At 40.4% G+C, this 17,886-nt stretch overlaps 1 protein-coding gene across 1 annotated transcript in view; it reads left to right on the top strand.

The window, feature by feature from the left end:
• Positions 1 to 17,886, top strand: part of SCARB2 (scavenger receptor class B member 2) — a 99,992-nt gene that overhangs the window by 32,358 nt on the left and 49,748 nt on the right. Inside the window, exons 4-5 of the mRNA XM_082255543.1 lie at positions 1,712 to 1,912; positions 15,566 to 15,657. Of these exons, the coding sequence (XP_082111669.1) occupies positions 1,712 to 1,912; positions 15,566 to 15,657 (293 nt within the window). The remainder of the gene's footprint in view (positions 1 to 1,711; positions 1,913 to 15,565; positions 15,658 to 17,886) is intronic.

The following is a 17,886-nucleotide window of genomic DNA, read 5'->3' as shown; positions in this document are numbered from 1 at the left end:
AGGAAGCGTTGGTCGGCATTCAGCTGGCATCAAGACAGCGCTAACAGGCATTTTTCTACAAAGTGTCCCAGTTAAACCTAGTTGAGCCAGAGGAGTATCCTACTCATTCCCTTCTCCCATCCCCATTATAAAATAAACAAAACAAACCATAGGTGCCGAATGGTCATTGTCTCAGCTCTCACACTTGGGTTTTCAACTTAAATGTGTTGGAAATGTTAGTGGTAACAATGGCAGACCCATATCAGGCCCAATGCCTGGAAATATTGCTACATTTTGTTTTTTTCCCTGTGGCCTTCAGTTTGTTTTTCAACGCTTAAACCGCAATAAAAATACTCCTTATAGTGTTGGGTGAAAAGGTTTGAACTTCTTCTGTTAGACCCAAAAAAGATAGATGGATACAAAAAAAATCTGTCACACCAGGGATACCAGGGTCTCTGGCAGCAATTTGGCAGTGACAGAACACTCACCTGCTCCTTTTGGCACTGCTGCCTTGCTGGCTGAACCTTCGAAGTGTTGCTCTGTCACTGCTTTCTAGCTAGCAAGCGAAAATCTGCAGCTTTTCGGCCAGTGAGGGAACAATCCTGGAGAGTGAGCAGTCTCTTTTGCAATCATGTTGCTGGTGATTTGCTGCCATATGACAAGATTGCTTTTGTTACATTGCAAGGAGATATTTTATCACCTCCTAAATAGAAGCATAGCAATAAAACCTGATAGAGGGTCTAACCCTTCCCAGCTTTGTTCAAATCCTCCTCCTCTTTTGCTGAAATATTTGATTTAGACAGGTTTTGGATAATATTTAATTTGTGTATGATCTTTTTGAGGCTGACAGATATTAATTTTTTTTTGCACTTGTACATTTCTTATTAAGGGTTTGAGATAAGTCTGTACAACAAAAGTATACATTATAATCATGTAATTTAACAATGTAGGAAAAAGCAGGGTTCTTACATAATTTTTAATACAAATATATAGCAATCACAATCTCTTATCCCAATTTATCTGCAGTACCCTACTTCTATTCCTATACAGCCAACTTGTCTTCATGATAAAGCTACACATAGTACAGTCTCTTCCCACCCCAATTTTCCTTTTTTTATACCTACATAAACAACCCTCAAAACCCCCAAAAAAAAAAAAAAAAGATATGAATTTGATTATCAAATGGCCAGGGTGCAAAATGCATTGGTATGAAAGCTGAATTTGAGCACGTAAAGTGTTTTTGCACATCAATTTTAAACATGAACTGTTGCTCAGTGCCAGCTATGACATTCTGCATGAATTCTGAATGCCATATCTATCAGATTTGGCCAGCTTCACCTAATGTGGGGATCTTCAAACTATGGCCCTCCATTTGTTCAGGAACTACAATTCCCATCATGCCTAGTCATGTCTGAGAATTGAGAATTTTACAATGCATTATGGGATGTATAGTTCTGCAAAAGATGGAGGACCATAGTTTGAGGATCCCTGACCTAATGGGTGAGCAGCTATTGACGAACATGGATAAGGGAGGGGACATTTTTTTTTTTTTTAATTTTTTTTTTTTAACAGAACATCTTGAGAAAATGTTCAAATACAGTAAATATGATTTCCAGATCAAAGCAACATATCTGTATATCAAAATACTTCACTCTTTGGAGGTTTTCAATGTGTAAAAAAAGATTAATGTGCAAACATTTTCTAATTATTGCATTGATCATTCTTACTTCAGACACTGCTGGAGATGCTCTTAAAGAACAAATACGTTGACCTTTTAAGACCTATAGTTGAAGCAGCACTGAAGACTTACAAGGAAGGAATATTCACCACTCGATCTGTTCAGGAAATGCTATGGGGCTACAATGACTCACTTCTTTCCTTGGCTCATAAAGTGGATTCCAACATCAGTAATTCGTTTGGGTTGTTCAACGATGTAAGTTTTTTTAGGTATTGATATAAATGAACAGACATTCACATTTTATTGATAAAGTAATGTATTTTACAGTCCTGAAAACAATATACATTCTAGATTGCATTCTTTGCCTCCCCAATACACAGAGATTTTTCAGTTTATGGCACAGCAATCTACAGCCATGGCCAAAAGTTTTGAGAATTACACGAATATTCATTTTCACAAAGTCTGCCGCCTCAGTTTTTATGATGGCAATTTATATATATATATATATATATATATATATATATATATATATTCCAGAATGCTATGAAGAATGATCAGATGGGTTGCAATTAATTGCAAAGTTCCCCTTTGCCATGAAAATGAGGTTTAATCCCATAAAAAACATTTCCACTGCATTTGTGAAGAAGGCTTAAGGGCGCCCAAGAAAGTCCAGCAAGTGCCAGGACCGTCTCCTACAATTAATGCAGCTATGGGATTGGGGCACCACCACTGCAAAGCTTGCTCAGGAATGTTAGCTGGCAGGTGCGAGTGCATCTGCATGCACAGTGAGGTGAAGACTTTTGGAAAATGGCCTGGTGTCAAGAAGGGCAGCACAGAAGCCACTTCTCTCCAGGAAAAACATCAGGGACACACTGACATTCTGAAAAAGGCTCAGGGAATTTGACTGCTGATGACTGGGGTAAAATAATTTCTTCTGATGAATCCCCTTTCTGATTGTTTGGGGTATCCAGAAAAAAACCTTGTTCAGAGAAGAAAAGGTGAGCGCTATCATCAGTTCTGTGTTATGCCAACTGTAAAGCATCCTGAGACCATTCATGTGTGGGGTTGCTTCTCAGCCAAGGAGTGGGCTCACTCACAATTTTGCCTAAGAACACAGCCATGAATAAAGCATGGTACAAAAACATCTTCCAAGAACAACTTCTCCCAACCAAAAACAGTTTGGTGATGAACAATGCCTTTTCCAGCAGGACGGAGCACCTTGCCATAAGGCAAAAGTGAAAAATAAGCGACTTGGGGAACAAAACATTGGAATTTTGGGTCCATGGCCAAGAATCTCCCCAGATCTTAATCCCATTGAGAACTTGAGGTTAGTCCTCAAGAGGCAGATGAACAAAAAAAAAAACACAAATTCTGACGAACTCCAAGCATGGATTATGGAAGAATGGGCTGCCATCAGTCAGTATGTGGCCCAGAAGCTGATTGACAGCATGCCAGGGCGAATTGCAGAGGCCTTGGAAAAAAAAAAAAAAAGGGTCAACACTGCAAATATTGATTCTTTGCATAAACTTAATGTAATTGTCAAAAGGAGCCTTTGACACTCATGAAATGCTTGTATTTATACTTGAGCATTCCATAGTAACATCTAACAAAGAACACTAAAGCAGCAGACTTTGTGAAAATAAGATTTGTGTCATTCTTGTAGTGCCGGTTCACACTAGGGCGACCTGTGAGGTGACCTGGTCGCCTCACAGGTCGCCGCAGGTCGCCTCCCATAGGGAAGCTGCGGACCCGTTCTAATAGGAGCGACACAAGTCGCTCTGACCTAGAAAAAGGGTCCAGAGCTTCTTTGGGGCGGCTCAGAGGCGACCGCCATAGACTTCAATGTTATGAAGTCCGTGGCGGCCGCTCCAAGGTCGCTGCTCGCACCGCGACCTAGGAGGTCGCGGTGCGAAGTAGCGTCGCTGCAGTGTGAACCGGCGCGTAACCTTTGGCCATGGCTGTAAGTGCCAGCAGACATTGCCACCGTTTACATGGCCAATAACACACACAGAGTTTCAGAAGCAGGAGTCCTGTGGTTGGTATTGCCAGATGTGTGCGAATAGCTGTGGCCATCAACAGCCTACCATTGCATTGTACAGACTTAGCGGCTGCATCGATTCACACACCCCTCTCAATTCCAGCTGCAGGAAGCCACAGAGGCAGCCATCTTTTCTGGTCCCTGAGCTGGAAACTTACAAAAATGGAACGTCCAATTAGAGGGGCCTGAGGAGGGTGCTGAGAGTGCGTTCAAGTGTTTCATAATAGTTTGATGTCAGTTTTTGTAATTGTATCAGTATTTCCACATGCCCACGCTTTACAGAGAGACAATAAACCTATTGCATAGCATTTAGTCATGATAGATAGACCACAAACATGATATAGATTTGATGCAGATTCACCTTAGCAGATGGAATGTGTTTAATCTGACTCCTCCGACTTTAATATAGGGGTGTTTGGTCTTAAAATGATTGTTTATACATTTGGGTGAATGCTTGTTGCTAACATAATTTTATCTAGTGGGGCCCCGAAATGAAAATTCCTGACCGAAACTGAAAATTCAGGATGCATTTGGCCAAAAACTGAACCTGAAATGGACAAGTGTTTTTTTTTTTTTTAAATTTAACCACTTCTGGACCGGAAGAATATACTACCTTAATGACCAGGCCATTTTTTGCGATACTGCTCTGCGTTACTTTAACTGACAATTTTGCGTTTGTGCGACGATGAACCCTAATAAAATTGATGCCTCCCCCCCCACAAATAGAGCTTTCTTTTGGTGGTATTTGATCACCTCTGTTCATTTATTTATTTAGCGCTTTAAACAAAAAGGGGAAAAAAAATATTTATTTATTTATATATATATATATATATATATATATATATATAAAATTTTATTTATTTTTTTTTTACTTTCGGCTATATAACATTCCGAATAAAAAAAAAAAAAAAAAAAAAAAAATTAAAAATCAAAATGTTTCTTCATAATTTTAGGCCAATTCGTATTCTACTACATATTTTTGGTAAAAAAAAAATCCCAAGAAGTGTATATTGATTGGTTTGCACAAAAGTTATCGCGTCTACAAACTAGGGGAAAGATTTGTCATTTTTTCTTCTAGTAATGGTGGCCATCAGCGATTTTTTTTTTTTTTTTTTTTTTTTTTTTTTTTTTTTTTTAGCAGGACCGCAACATTGTGGCGGACAGATCGGACACCTAACCTAACTGACATTTTTGACACTTTTGGGGGGACCAGTGACATTACTACAGTAATCCGTGCTAAAAATATGCACTGTTACTATACTGATGACACTGGCAGGGAAGGGGTTAACACCGATCAAAGGGTTAAATGTGTCCCTAGGGAGTGCTTTCTAACTGTGTGGGGGAGGTGGACTTGCTACATCAACACAGAGACCTGTGTTCCTAAATAAGAGGAACACCGAATCCCTGTGTTCATAACTAGCAGAACAGCGGTCTGCCTTGTTTACAGCAGCAGACCACCGTCCTGTCCCCACGGGGAGCGATCGTGGGTGACCGGCAGCAATCACGGGCACCAGCCCCGCAAATTGGCTTCCCCTGTGGCGAATGGGAATGCGTGCACCCCCGCTAGCTGTCCCGCGAAGCGATGTACAGCTACTTCGTTTCGTTGGACAGGGCCGACCTGCCGTTTTATATATGGCTGCTGGCCGGCAAGTGGTTAATGTGGCTGGCGCTTTTGCATTGAAGTCAATTTTTATCAGCAAAACTCTGATAATACTTATTTTCTGCCCAATAATTTTCAGCAGCCAATATATCGTTGCATCCCTAATTTTATCATATCAGCATTAATGAATTATGTTTAGAATTTGGTTTTGGCATTGACACAAAAACACTTCTCCTAACTGCATACTAAAATTTTTAAAGTGGTTATAAAAGGCTCAATGTTTTTACCTTTATGCATTCCATGCTTGAATATAGTGAAAAACACCTGTAGTAATTCCCTGATGTAGTGAGTGAGCGGTCGATGCACTGGCTTAGAGTGTTCTTCTAGTATTTGAGCAAACATGTAGATGAAGGAAAGCTGGAAACTCTATCTATATTCATTAATCCGGGTGTGGTACAAAATATTACAGGGCTTAAGCGTTTTAATGTGTAGCCTTTGTCATAGCCTTTGACTAAGGCTACAAGCCGAAACGCATAAGCCCTGTATTTTGTACCACACCTGGATTAACTAAATGAATTGCGGAAGACCGAGTTCCTTCATCTACATTCATGCATTCTATGCATGAAGGTAAAAAACCTTCTGTGTACAGCAGCCCTACCCTAATACTTATCTGAGCCCCATCTTGATCCAGCAAAATGCACAAGAGCAGCGACTCTCCTGAGTCTCCTCCTCCTCATTGGCTGAGACAGCAGCAGGAGCCATTGGCTCCCTCTAGTGTCAATCGCAGTCAGTGAGCCAATGAGGAGAGGGCGGGACCAAGCTGCTTTTCATGTGTGAATGGACACACAGAGCAGCGGCTCGGGAGCAAACCTGCCCAGGTGCTTCCATAGCAAGCTGCCTGCTATGGGGGGCACTCTGCAGGAGGGAGGGGCCTGGAGCGCCAACGAGGCACCTGAGAAGAGGAGGATCAGGGCTGCTCTGTGCAAAGCAAAACCACTGCACAGAGAAGGTAAGTATGATAACATTGTTGTTTGAAAAGAAAAAACCTCTGCCTTTTTAACCACTCTACTACCGCTCACGGTAATAGTACTGCGGCAGAGTGGCTCGTTCCCGTCCAGTCACGTAGTATTAACGTGACTGGACTCCTCCCCTTCTGGGCGGCGCTTGCGCGCCGCCGGAGGCTCGCTCCCGCTGTTTTCATTCACAGCGGGAGTCGGGCCAGGGGAGGAGCAGCGGCGATCGCCGCTGCTCTTACCCGATCGTCGGGGATCTCCATAGTGACAGGGAGTGACAGATCGGACTGTTCAGCATAGCTGGACATCCGATCTGTCCATGAATCACATAGTCACCTCCCCCCCTACACGTCAGTAAGCACCAGGCATACATTAACCCCTCCCTCTCCAATAAAATTAACCCCTTCCCTGCCAGTGTCATTTTTACAGTAACAGTGCATATATATAGCACTGATTACTGCAGTAATGTCACTGGTACCCCCAAAAGTGTCAAAAATGTCAGTCAGGGGTCCGGTCTGTCCGCCGCAATGTCGCAGTCCCGCAAAAAAAAATCGCAGATCGCCGCCATTACGCGTTAAAAAAAAAACACCAAAAATGACAGAAATCTTTCCCTTTGTTAGTAAACGCAATAACTTTTGCGCAAACCAATCAAAATACGCTTATTGCGATTTTTTTTACCAAACATATGTAGCATAAAACAAATTGGCCAAAAACTTTTAAAAAAATTGGTTTTTACTTTTTTTTTGGGGGGAATTTCATATAAAAAAATGTTAAAAATATTGTTATTTTTTCAAAATAAACGCTCTTTTTTTGTTTATAGCGCAAAAAGTAAAAATCGCACAGGTGATCAAATACCACCAAAAGAAAGCTCTGTTTGTGGGAGAAAAAGGACGTAAATTTCGTTTGGGTACGGCGTCGCACGACCGCGCAATTGTCAGTTGAAGTCGCACAGCGCCGAATCGCAAAAAGTGGCCTGGACGGAAGACAGCAAAATCCTCCGGTTGTAAAGTGGTTAATATCACTTTAAACCCCGGATTAGAACCTGTTAAGGCTCTATTATGACCCAACAATTTTACAACAGGCTTGATAAAAAAATACTTTGCTTATGTGTTCTAGCTTTACCAGACTTCTGCTAACGATTGAGTTATAGTCATTTAGCCATTTGTGACAGGGCTTATAAACACTCTACAGCCCTGCTAACTTGATTTAGATTGTCCCCTGATCTGGCTCCAACTGTGCCAATGGAATTTATGATACTGCTAGGAATATTACAATCTTCTGCTATGGAAGAATAATGGGATTTGTTCTAGCCTGCTTGTATCTGAAGCTCAACTGTTCAATGTTATCATCTGGTAGCTGAATTATAAATCTGAAGGAAAAAAAAGTGCCACTGTGCAATATGATGACGATCATTCTAATGTAGAAAGACTTATCCAGTAGAACTTCAGCTTTTAGAGAATAGGCTTTACACTATTATCAAGCATTTTTTGATATGATGCAAAATGTATAGTTTGACTCGATGACTGCCAATTGCCGAGCCTTGAATTGGCAAAGCAACCCTAAACCATAACTTTTTTACCACCATGCTTCACAGTTGTTTTATGGTTCTTCTCCTGAAGACAGTGGGGTTCTTCTCCTGAAATTCTGTCTTCAGTTTGTGACGGATTTGCCTACTGTTACTATGACCAAACAACTCTTATCTTTCATTGATCAATCTCTATCACACTGTTCCAGATGGCCTATGCCTATATGTCCAATGGCAAACTGTATTCTTGCTCTGTGTTTTTTTTTTTTTTTTTTTTTTTTTTTTTTACAGCAAAGACTTTTTCTTAACACACCTCTCTTGCAGGTTGAATTAGTGCAATCTCTTTCTCATTTGTAGATGCATGCGGTTTGACCCCAACTGTTGTAAAATTACAGAGACACCACATAATTCAATTATGGTGTTATTCAAACTTCTTTTGGGCTAAATATGCTAACCTAGCCTGTTATAGACAAATTAGCAGTTGATTGACTTTTCCTCCACTTGTAGACTTCTTTTGTGCGGATAGATTGAAAACTGTAGAAGGGCCGTAAAGAGCTCTATTGACCTTGGCATAATGACACCACTCATGTCAATAGCAAAAGGAACACTAGAACCCAGATGTCTGAGGTTTAACCACTTTAGCCCCAGAAGATTTGGCTGCTCAATGACCAGGCCACTTTTTTCAACTTGGCACTGCGCGACTTTAACATACAATTTGCGCAGTCATGCAATGCTGTACCCAAACAAAATTTACGTCCTTTTTTTCCCACAAACCAAGCTTTCTTTTGGCGGTATTTGATCACCTCTGTGCTTTTTATTTTCTGCGTTATATTAATAAAAAAGAGCGAACATTTTGTGAAAAATTTACATTTTCTACTTTGACAGTTAAAAAATATCCAATATATTTAGGCCAAAAATGTTTTTAGCTACATGTCTTTGACAAAAAAAATTCTCAATGAGCGTATTTTTAACCACTTTAAGACCGGAAAATTTTAACCCCTTCCTGACCAGGCCATATTTTGCGATTCAGCACTGCGTTACTTTAACAGACAATTGTGAGGTCATGCGACGCTGTACCCAAATGAAAATTGCCTCCTTTTTTTTTATTCACAAATAGAGCTTTCTTTTGGTGGTATTTGATCACTGTGCGTTTTTATTTATTTTTAATTTCTAAAAAAAAAAGAGCGACAATTTTGACAAAGAAAAAACAATATTTTTCACATTCTGCTATATAACATTCCCCAAAAAATTTACAAATCAAAGTTTTTTTAAACATTTTAGGCCAATTTGTTTTCTGTTACATGTTTTTGGTAAAAAAAAAAATTGCAATAAGCTTATTTTGATTGGTTTGCGCAAAAGTTATTACGGGAAAGATATGTAATTTTTATTGTGTGTGTGTGTTTTTTTTTTTTTTTTCTAGTAATGGCGGCTATCTGCGATTTTTTTTTTTTTTTTTTTTTTTTTTTTTTTTTTTTTTTTTTTTTTTTTCAGGACTGAGACTTTTTTTTTTTTTTTTTTTTTTTTTCAGGACTGAGACATTGTGGGCGGACAGATCGGACCCCCTAACTGACATTTTTGACACTTTTGGGGGGACCAGTGACATTACTACAGTAATGAGTGCTAAAAATATGCACTGTTACTGTAATAATTACACTGGCAGGGAAGGGGTTAACACTGTTAATGATCAAGGGGTTAAATGTGTGCCTCATGCTTACTGACGTGTGTGGGGGGAGGGGGTTCTGTGACAGAGACAGAGATCGCAGGTTCAGCTATGCTGAATCCTGTGATCTGTCCCTGCCTGTCACAGAGAAGATCCGCCTGCTTTGTTTACACAAGTGGGCGGATTTTCTCACTCTTTCCCTGACGATCAAGGAAGAGAGATGGTGATCACCGCCTCTCCTCCTCCGGCCCGACTCCCGCTGTGTCTAAACACAGCGGGAGCGAGCCTCCGGCGGCTCTCGTGCGCCACCGAGACAGGCAGGAATCCAGCGACGTAGGTCTACGTCGCTGGACCCAGGGCTGCCACTGTGCTGCAGTAGCAGCAACGTGAGCAGTCCAGAAGTGGTTAAAGGGTAACTCCACTTTCATGGGGGAAAAACATTCCAATTTTAAAAAATATAGAATATTGAATGTTAATACAAATTACCTTTTTCATTTTCAATCTGCAGCACTGTAATTGTAAAGTGCAATGCAATATGGCTACCTGGAGGTGTTCTGTACACAGAATGTGTACAGAACACCTCCCCAGAAACATAATTTCCTGCTTGTGTGAATGGCTCACTGATTTTCCCAGGAGTCTATACTAAGATACCAGTCAGATTTCAGGCATCACCTGCAACAAAAATGTAATTTTTGGTAAGATACTCCCAAAAGGAAATGACGTCCAAAGGGATGCAGACCCTGCTACTTTCCTCAATTAGAGCCCTGATTCTGCAGCAGCTGATTGATAGTTATGAAACCACTCTCATTGAACTCACTCTGCACAGAGGAACAAACAGTGATTTTCTTCAGAATAACAAAGGGTAGGAATCTGCAACAAAGGTTGTTAAATCCTTGCAATCTACATAGATCACCCAGAGGGGAATGTTTTTTTTCTCAACAAAAGTGGAGTTATGCTTTTAAATAAAGCAATTCCCTGTGAATGCTCCCTAGGGAGGGTCTTATCATGATCACCTAAGCTGGAACACCTGATTCTAATTTCATTGAATTAAAGTGGTGGTAAATGTAGGGGTGCACATACTGTCATTGGTTCACATATGTCACCTTTTTCTGTAGGCTCTATATGAATAAAGATCCAATGTTTCAAATATGTTGAAAAAATGAACAATTTCCATGGGGTGTACTTACTCATTTTTTTTTTTAGTGTATATCACACATGCATGTAGCCCTTCCTTACATAATGATACTAATATATATAATATATATAATTCTCAGGTATTTATACATCTTACCTTTAGTAAAATCTGTTTTCAGGGCCCCATGGAACTCACATTATAAGTGCAAAAAATATTATAATAAAGTCCTAAAACAGTATCTCCGTTGTCAGGATACGTTGTCATTTAAAATCCAAAGATGATTAACTTGTTTTGAACATTCTTAATACATTAAATAGATATTCTTTTAACATGGTCATCCTTATAGTCCAAAATATTTTTTGAAATATTTTTGTAATCGCGTACATAATTCTCATAGAAAATTCTCTGGACATGACTAGTTTGCTTTTTTCATACAAATACTATATTTATATGTATTATTTGTTGTTTAATGTGATCAGTATATTGTTATGGGTATATTGTTCCTTAATACACAAAAATACATCAAATTGATTGATAAAAATTAGCAGTATCCATAAAGATAAGCAAAATCGCATGTGATTCACACAGGAATTGCACCACATTACTATGCAAATCACGTGTGATTCTGTGCAGCGAGATTTTAGCCAATTCATAATGGCTTAAATCGCACTGCATCAGCGTGAAAAATGTGCGGGCAGATTTTTTTTTTTTTTTTTCCCACACTGGAACAGCATTACATGGGTGTCCATACCCATGCGATTCAGTTCAGTCAAGTTGCTTTTGGGGTGTCATTAACTTTTAAGTTGGCACCCGCTGAAGTTTGAATTAACACAGTGCAATTGCTTTGCAGTGTGGGAAACGCCAGGGCTAAAGTATGATGGTAAAATCGCATATAGACAAAACATGTCATAGGCACAGGGTGCATACAGTAAGGTTAATTCAGTGAGGAAGTACAGTTTTAAAGAAGCTGTATTCACTGCAATCACCCAATTATGTGCAAAGGAAAAACCTTTTTATTTCCTCTGTACAGGTTTGGGTGTTCATAGTGAATTCCGGTTCAGACAGCCAAGTAAAAAATGTACTCTTTTTAATAAATCGTCTGAAATACGCCTTTTAAATTAAACTAAAACGAGAGCCAATGCACTACCACTGTGCTATAGGATGTGGGGAGACGGTGGGGTGGTGGTGATGAATAAGTAAAAATGCAAATATAATTGGACAAAAGTCCTGTGGGAAACAGCCAATTTTGTACTATCACAAAGTACTATAATAGTGAATAAAGGGGGGGGGTTGAATCGGCGCTAGTTTCAATAAGTGTTCTAAAAAGTTGTAAAAATAATAATAATAAGGGGATTTCCAACGAGCACGAAATATTCCTACCACTGGATATAACAGTCAGTGTGTGACGTGCAAAATCACATAAAATCACAGTAGTAATGTGCAAAAATGCATAAAGTGACAAAATTGTGCAAGAAGGCTTCAAGTGGCGGGTAAATGAATATGTGTCTTGACAAAACTAAAATAAAATGTTCCTGATAAGTGACGTGTAAAATCGCATGAAATGACAATCAAAGTTGTGCAAAATCGCATAAAGTGACAAGTGGAAAAGATGTGTGTCTTGACATAAATACTTATGATGTTATAATCATAGCAGATGTAGAAAATTGTGTGTGAAAACACTAGATGAAGTAGTATGCAAAACACAAAGGAATGTGTGTTTCGCCACTCTTGAGATAATGTGCAAGACACAAAGATAGCTAAGTATGTAGAAAAGGCAATGTGTATATATAACAATACAATGATAAATCATCAGTGGGAACTGCACAAATACGAAGTGCTCAAAAAAACATAGGTGACCTAACATCAGAAGTAATCATGAATCCAATAATAGAAGTGGGGTGAAGATGGAACGAATAGTCCATGTGCAATAAATGCTTCACAGTATGTGACTAATGGTGATTCTTCACAAATATTCAATGTCCATGTGCAAATACTGCTTAAGTTAAGTGACTTATAGTGATTCTCCACCAATATTCCAGTGACTTTTGTGACATTCCAAATCGTGTCAACAGAAGTGAGCTAAATCCCAAAATAGGTGCAGTGGCCGCTCACCTCCAATTACACCAATAAAGGGGTTTTAGTGGTAATAACCACTTAGACTGGCGATAGTATATTCCTCCTCCACAGGTGGGGGCTTCTAATGGGGCCTCTTTGGTATCCACTGCTCATATAAGGTATTGGTATGCTAGTATATAATACTCCTCCGGATGTTCCCAATACTACTCCAGTGGCTCAGAGAGACAAATAGGCACTCATGGTGAAGTATGTAGGGTAAATTTTATTAAAAAAACAAGTAAAAACTAATTTAGTTATGAAAAGACAAGCCGCTGCAAATGCGGTATCAATCAGGAACTTCCGGTCTCGGCCGTAGAACGGAAGTGACGTCATCCGGCTCCTCCCTATGCGTTGCATCACTAAACACGTGACTTTATCAAGGGTAAGGCCGTGGGTGACAGTCTCCAGGTTATCTTTATTTTACTTATCCCTGTCAGGAAAATGGCCGTAGGAGAACTGGCAATATTGCCAGTAATAGCAATGGACGCTCCTGGCTCAATCGACACAGCCCTCTGCTGGCCCATCAGGGAAATGGCCATAGGAGAACTGGCAACATTGCCAATAATAGCAATGGTCGTTCCTGCCTCAATTGACACTGCCCTCTGCTGCCCATAAAAGGTGGCCATAGGATCAGACTCATTGCTGGATTATCTCTTAGCTTCCTGTGCTTCTTGTTTCCTGTTTGGACTTCCTGTTGTTACCTCGGCTTGTTCCTGATTCCGTTTGATCTCCTGCTCCTGGTTTGACCCCTGGCTTCTTCCAGTGACCGTGCTTCTGTTACCTACCGTGTATGACCCTGGCTTGCTGCAAGACCTCGGCTATTCTGGTTGTCTCCCGTGGATGACCTCGGCTTGTACCACAGTTCCCGCTGTCTGCTCCAGTCCCAGACCTCTGCCAGTTCCTGTCTCCGCTACCAGAGACTATTCCTTGGCACAAGGTAGCCTGCCTACCCCGGAGCCCTTGAAGACTCCTACATTGCTGTGGTTCCAGCCTGCTCCAGTTCACTCTCGGATTGCTCCTGGTTCTACCTACCTGCCTGCAGCTGGTAACCCGTGCCACTTGGGGCGCCACACCGTCTGTACCATCTCCAGGGGTGTGCCACACTGAGCCACAAGGGGAGCCCTCTCAGCGCCTCGGATCAGGTAACCCTGACAATCCCCTTCTTTCTCCTTTACCTGTCATAACATGACTCATGTCTCATATCTCTGATATGTTGACAGAACAGGCGGGGGATTCCTGAGATATGATTACATAGGAGATTCGTATCTGCATATTTATTTATCAACTATTTTTCATGGTCATGTTATGCCTGATTGTTAACATACACCTCCCATTTTATATTCAAATGTTTTGTAAGGGGAATAGTTTCATTTATTATTGTAGTGATTTACTTCACTTACTAGTTCAGCTTCCAGCAATGTGGGAATCATCCTTTTATTTTTAGCATCATTATGTCATTATTTCATTACATCCGATTCATTGCTTACTTGCCGGGATTTTCATATTATATGTATAGTGGCTACCCTGCCATTTGGTGGGATTACCGACCGTTATTTACTTTACTATCCATCAGTTATTTGCATTGTTTACAATAATAGGAATCATTCATTTTATATTGCTTTTATTAATAATAATCAGAATGTTTATTGTTACAATCTTGATTTTCTACGGCTATATATGATGTTTTGCCGTACAGCTGTATTATAATTTAGTCAGTCCAGCGATGCATGTGTTAACTATTCTCATGAGATGGTTACCATCCAGCTATTTAACCCGGAGACTGTCACCCACGGCCTTACCCTTGATAAAGTCACGTGTTTAGTGACGCGTCGGGAGGAGCCGGGTGACGTCTCTTCCGGTCTACGGCCGAGACCGGAAGTGCCTGATTGATACAGCATTTGCGGCTGCTTGTCTTTTCATACCTAAATGTGAGTTTTTACTTGTTTTTTTAATAAAATTGACCCTACATACTTCACCATGAGTGCCTATTTGTCTCTCTGAGCCACTGGAGGAGTATTGGGAACATCCGGAGGAGTATTATATACTAGCATACCGATACCTTATATGAGCAGTGGATACCAAAGAGGCCCCATTAGAAGCCACCACCTGTGGAGGAGGAATATACTATCGCTAGTCTAAGTGGTTATTACCACTAAAACACCTTTATTGGTGTAATTGGAGGTGAGCGGCCATTGCACCTATTTTGGGATTTAGCTCACTTCTGGTGAGAGAATCACTATAAGTCACTTCACTTTTAAGCAGATTTGCACATGGACATTGAATATTTGTGAAGAATTGCCATTAGTCACATACTGTGAAGCATTTATTGCACATGGACTATTCGTTCCATCTTCACCCCACTTCTATTATTGGATTCATGATTACTTCTGATGTTATGTCACCTATGTTTTTTTTTTAGCACTTAGTATTTGTATTCCCTAAATATTCGTCTGTAACAATTTCTGTTCAATCCAGGCCTCCCACATACATTTTGTACATATGTACAATAGAAGATGTAGCTTTTAGAGAATTTCAGAGGGCCTTGCAAGTTAATGTTTTACTTGCATTATTCTAGGAATTTATTTAATAAATTAAATTGTAGTCCGTATCCATATTTATTGGAAGTGATGAATTTTTGTAGGAGTTAAAAATTGGTATCTTATTTAATAGGGCTTCGTGGTTTTGCATTCATTGAGCTACAAATAGAGGGAGAAACTGTAGCACTTGTTGGGAATTTTAGGAGAATTTAATTTTAACCCATGGTGTATGCTCTGTGAGATCTCCAGCTGTTAGCATTATTGCATTTTTATCTTTCTTTGCAGATGAACGCAACAGATGATGGGAAATATGTGTTTCTCAGTGGTTCAAAGGAATACATGGACTTTACTCAGATTGTGGAATGGAAAGGTGAAAGGTAATAACTGTTTGAGTGGCTAATGTGATTTTACATATTTTTATTACTCATAACTGTCCAGTTTTAAACAGGAAGGTCATAGTTGTCTCGCATCAGTGTCATACGCAATGTTTTTAATTTGTTAGTCACTGTTGACACATCTGTGTCAGATATGATCAGGAAACAATCTATCATTAGATTTTATAATCTACCTTTTTTTGTAAAAAAAAAAAAAAAAATAGTAAGGTTGCACATGCATAGTCCAATAAACGTTTCAAAAACGTCACCATCACTTGCAGCAGTCAAATCTGTGTGTGTGTTTCAACTCCTGTTCCTCTGCATTATTGTACTGCTAACCGATCTAAAGGATAAAAAAATGTAGCTACTATTAAATAAATGGAATTTCAGTTAAGCTTTGTGTAAGCTGTGTTAATGAAGATGTGCGTAGTTGAGGTAGCAGGCTGACAACGGCTACTGCCAATTGCGATGCAGTGGCTTACTGTTGTCAGCCTGAAACAGGTAAGAATCTGCAACAGATTGACAAAAAATGATTTCCTTAAAGTGACTCTGTCAGAGGTCTACAAAAGCACAGAGAGTAAAAGTCCTCCTCCATGCGCACAGAAACCACTTTATTTCTGAGTGAGAGGATGACGTCACTGGGAGAGAAAAGCTAAAATTCTATTAAAAGACCCTTAAAGGGACTAAGGAATCATGGAAATCTTAAAGGAGATGGCTACTACCTAAGGGGAACCAAGGACCACCATTTGCTACAGGCATGACACACAGATGGAAAAGCGTTATTTGACTTATTTTAACTTGGAAGTCAATAACATCTGGTGAGTGCGGTGTGGGTGGACGGTGTGTGTGTTTCCTAAAGTCCTGGAGACACCCACTTTGGTCACAACACACATTTTTATGGATTGATTATATTGTATGGATTGATACTTTGCACGAGCACTTTTGATTTACATTGGATTTATGATAATATGGTAGCGCTGTCTTTTTCCTTGAAGGACTTTTATCTAAAAGCACCCCCTCTACACTTTCAGGGTCCTCTCACTAGGCACCCCCTCTACAATTTCAGGGTCCTCTCACTAGGCACCCCCTCTAAACTTCAGGGTCCTCTCACTAGGCACCCCCTCTAAACTTCAGGGTCCTCTCACTAGGCACCCTCTCTACACTTCAGGGTCCACACACTGGCACCCTCTTTGCTCTTCAGGGTCAACACTGGCACCCCCTTTACACTTGCTCCTGCACTGGCTAGCTAGCTCCTGGATCCCTCTGACCTTCTCCGGAGTGGTCCCTCTCACTTGGCAGACCCCCAGGGGCAGTTTGCAGTACTCGCGAACTGGGAATGCTTTCCTGAAATTCGACCCCCTCGGCACACCGGATCCTCTCTGCAGCTCAGCCCTCTGTCCCCTCAGGCAAGCCGCCTGGGACACCCGATTTCTCTGACAGGAGGAGAGACAGCCGTACTCTCCCTCCTGGGACTCTGCTTCCCACCACAGACACTGCATCATGTTCTCCCCCTCAAACTTATACCCACTCTCAGAATGCTGTGCGGCAGAATCTGCCTTTCTGGGGTAGATACGGCCCTGAGTGTGCCATTGGTTGGGTTTCCTCCACTGCCCAATGAGAACCCTCTCATGGAGAACAGTGGGGAGACTCCTCAATCTCAACAGCCACATCTGGGAGACATGGCAGCGCAGCTGAAAATCATGGCCCTGCTGATAAGCAGACAAGGCCCACTATACTTTACCTAGCACCTACCTTGTAGGGTGCTACACTAAATCTAAAAAACATGGGTACAATAATGCGTATTCATTTTTCCATATCCAACAGTAGCGGTCCTGTGCTTATTTGTCACACCATTATGTAGTTGTAAATGAAGATCAAAGACATTTTAAAGGGATGACTAATACATAATATGAAAGTACGCATTTGAAAATAGAACCATCTAGTGCACTTGGTTAGAATAAGTACTTAGGTTTAGACATAGCCCAAGTTAGGAAACCTTGTACCTTTTTGTACTTTCCATTGATTTAAATAACTGATTAATCAAAAAAGTTCAAAGTTCAGTCTGTTCCAAAGCTTACACAAAAGTGAGGCTGCTGCCAGTTTACACAGACACAAAATCCTTCTTGAGCTTATCAACATTGGCAGATTTAATTCTTAGAATAATCACACTCTAAGTCCAAATCATTTGGTGGAAGGGGTTTATGGTGGGTTGTGTTTTTAGGGGTTGGGCTT

Source organism: Pelophylax lessonae (genome assembly GCF_965119305.1).
Source record: "Pelophylax lessonae genome assembly, chromosome: 1".
In the NCBI taxonomy this organism is placed as follows: Eukaryota; Metazoa; Chordata; class Amphibia; order Anura; family Ranidae; genus Pelophylax; species Pelophylax lessonae.
The sequence above is the reverse complement of the archived record's forward strand: the minus strand, read 5'-3'. Positions and strand labels throughout refer to the sequence as shown.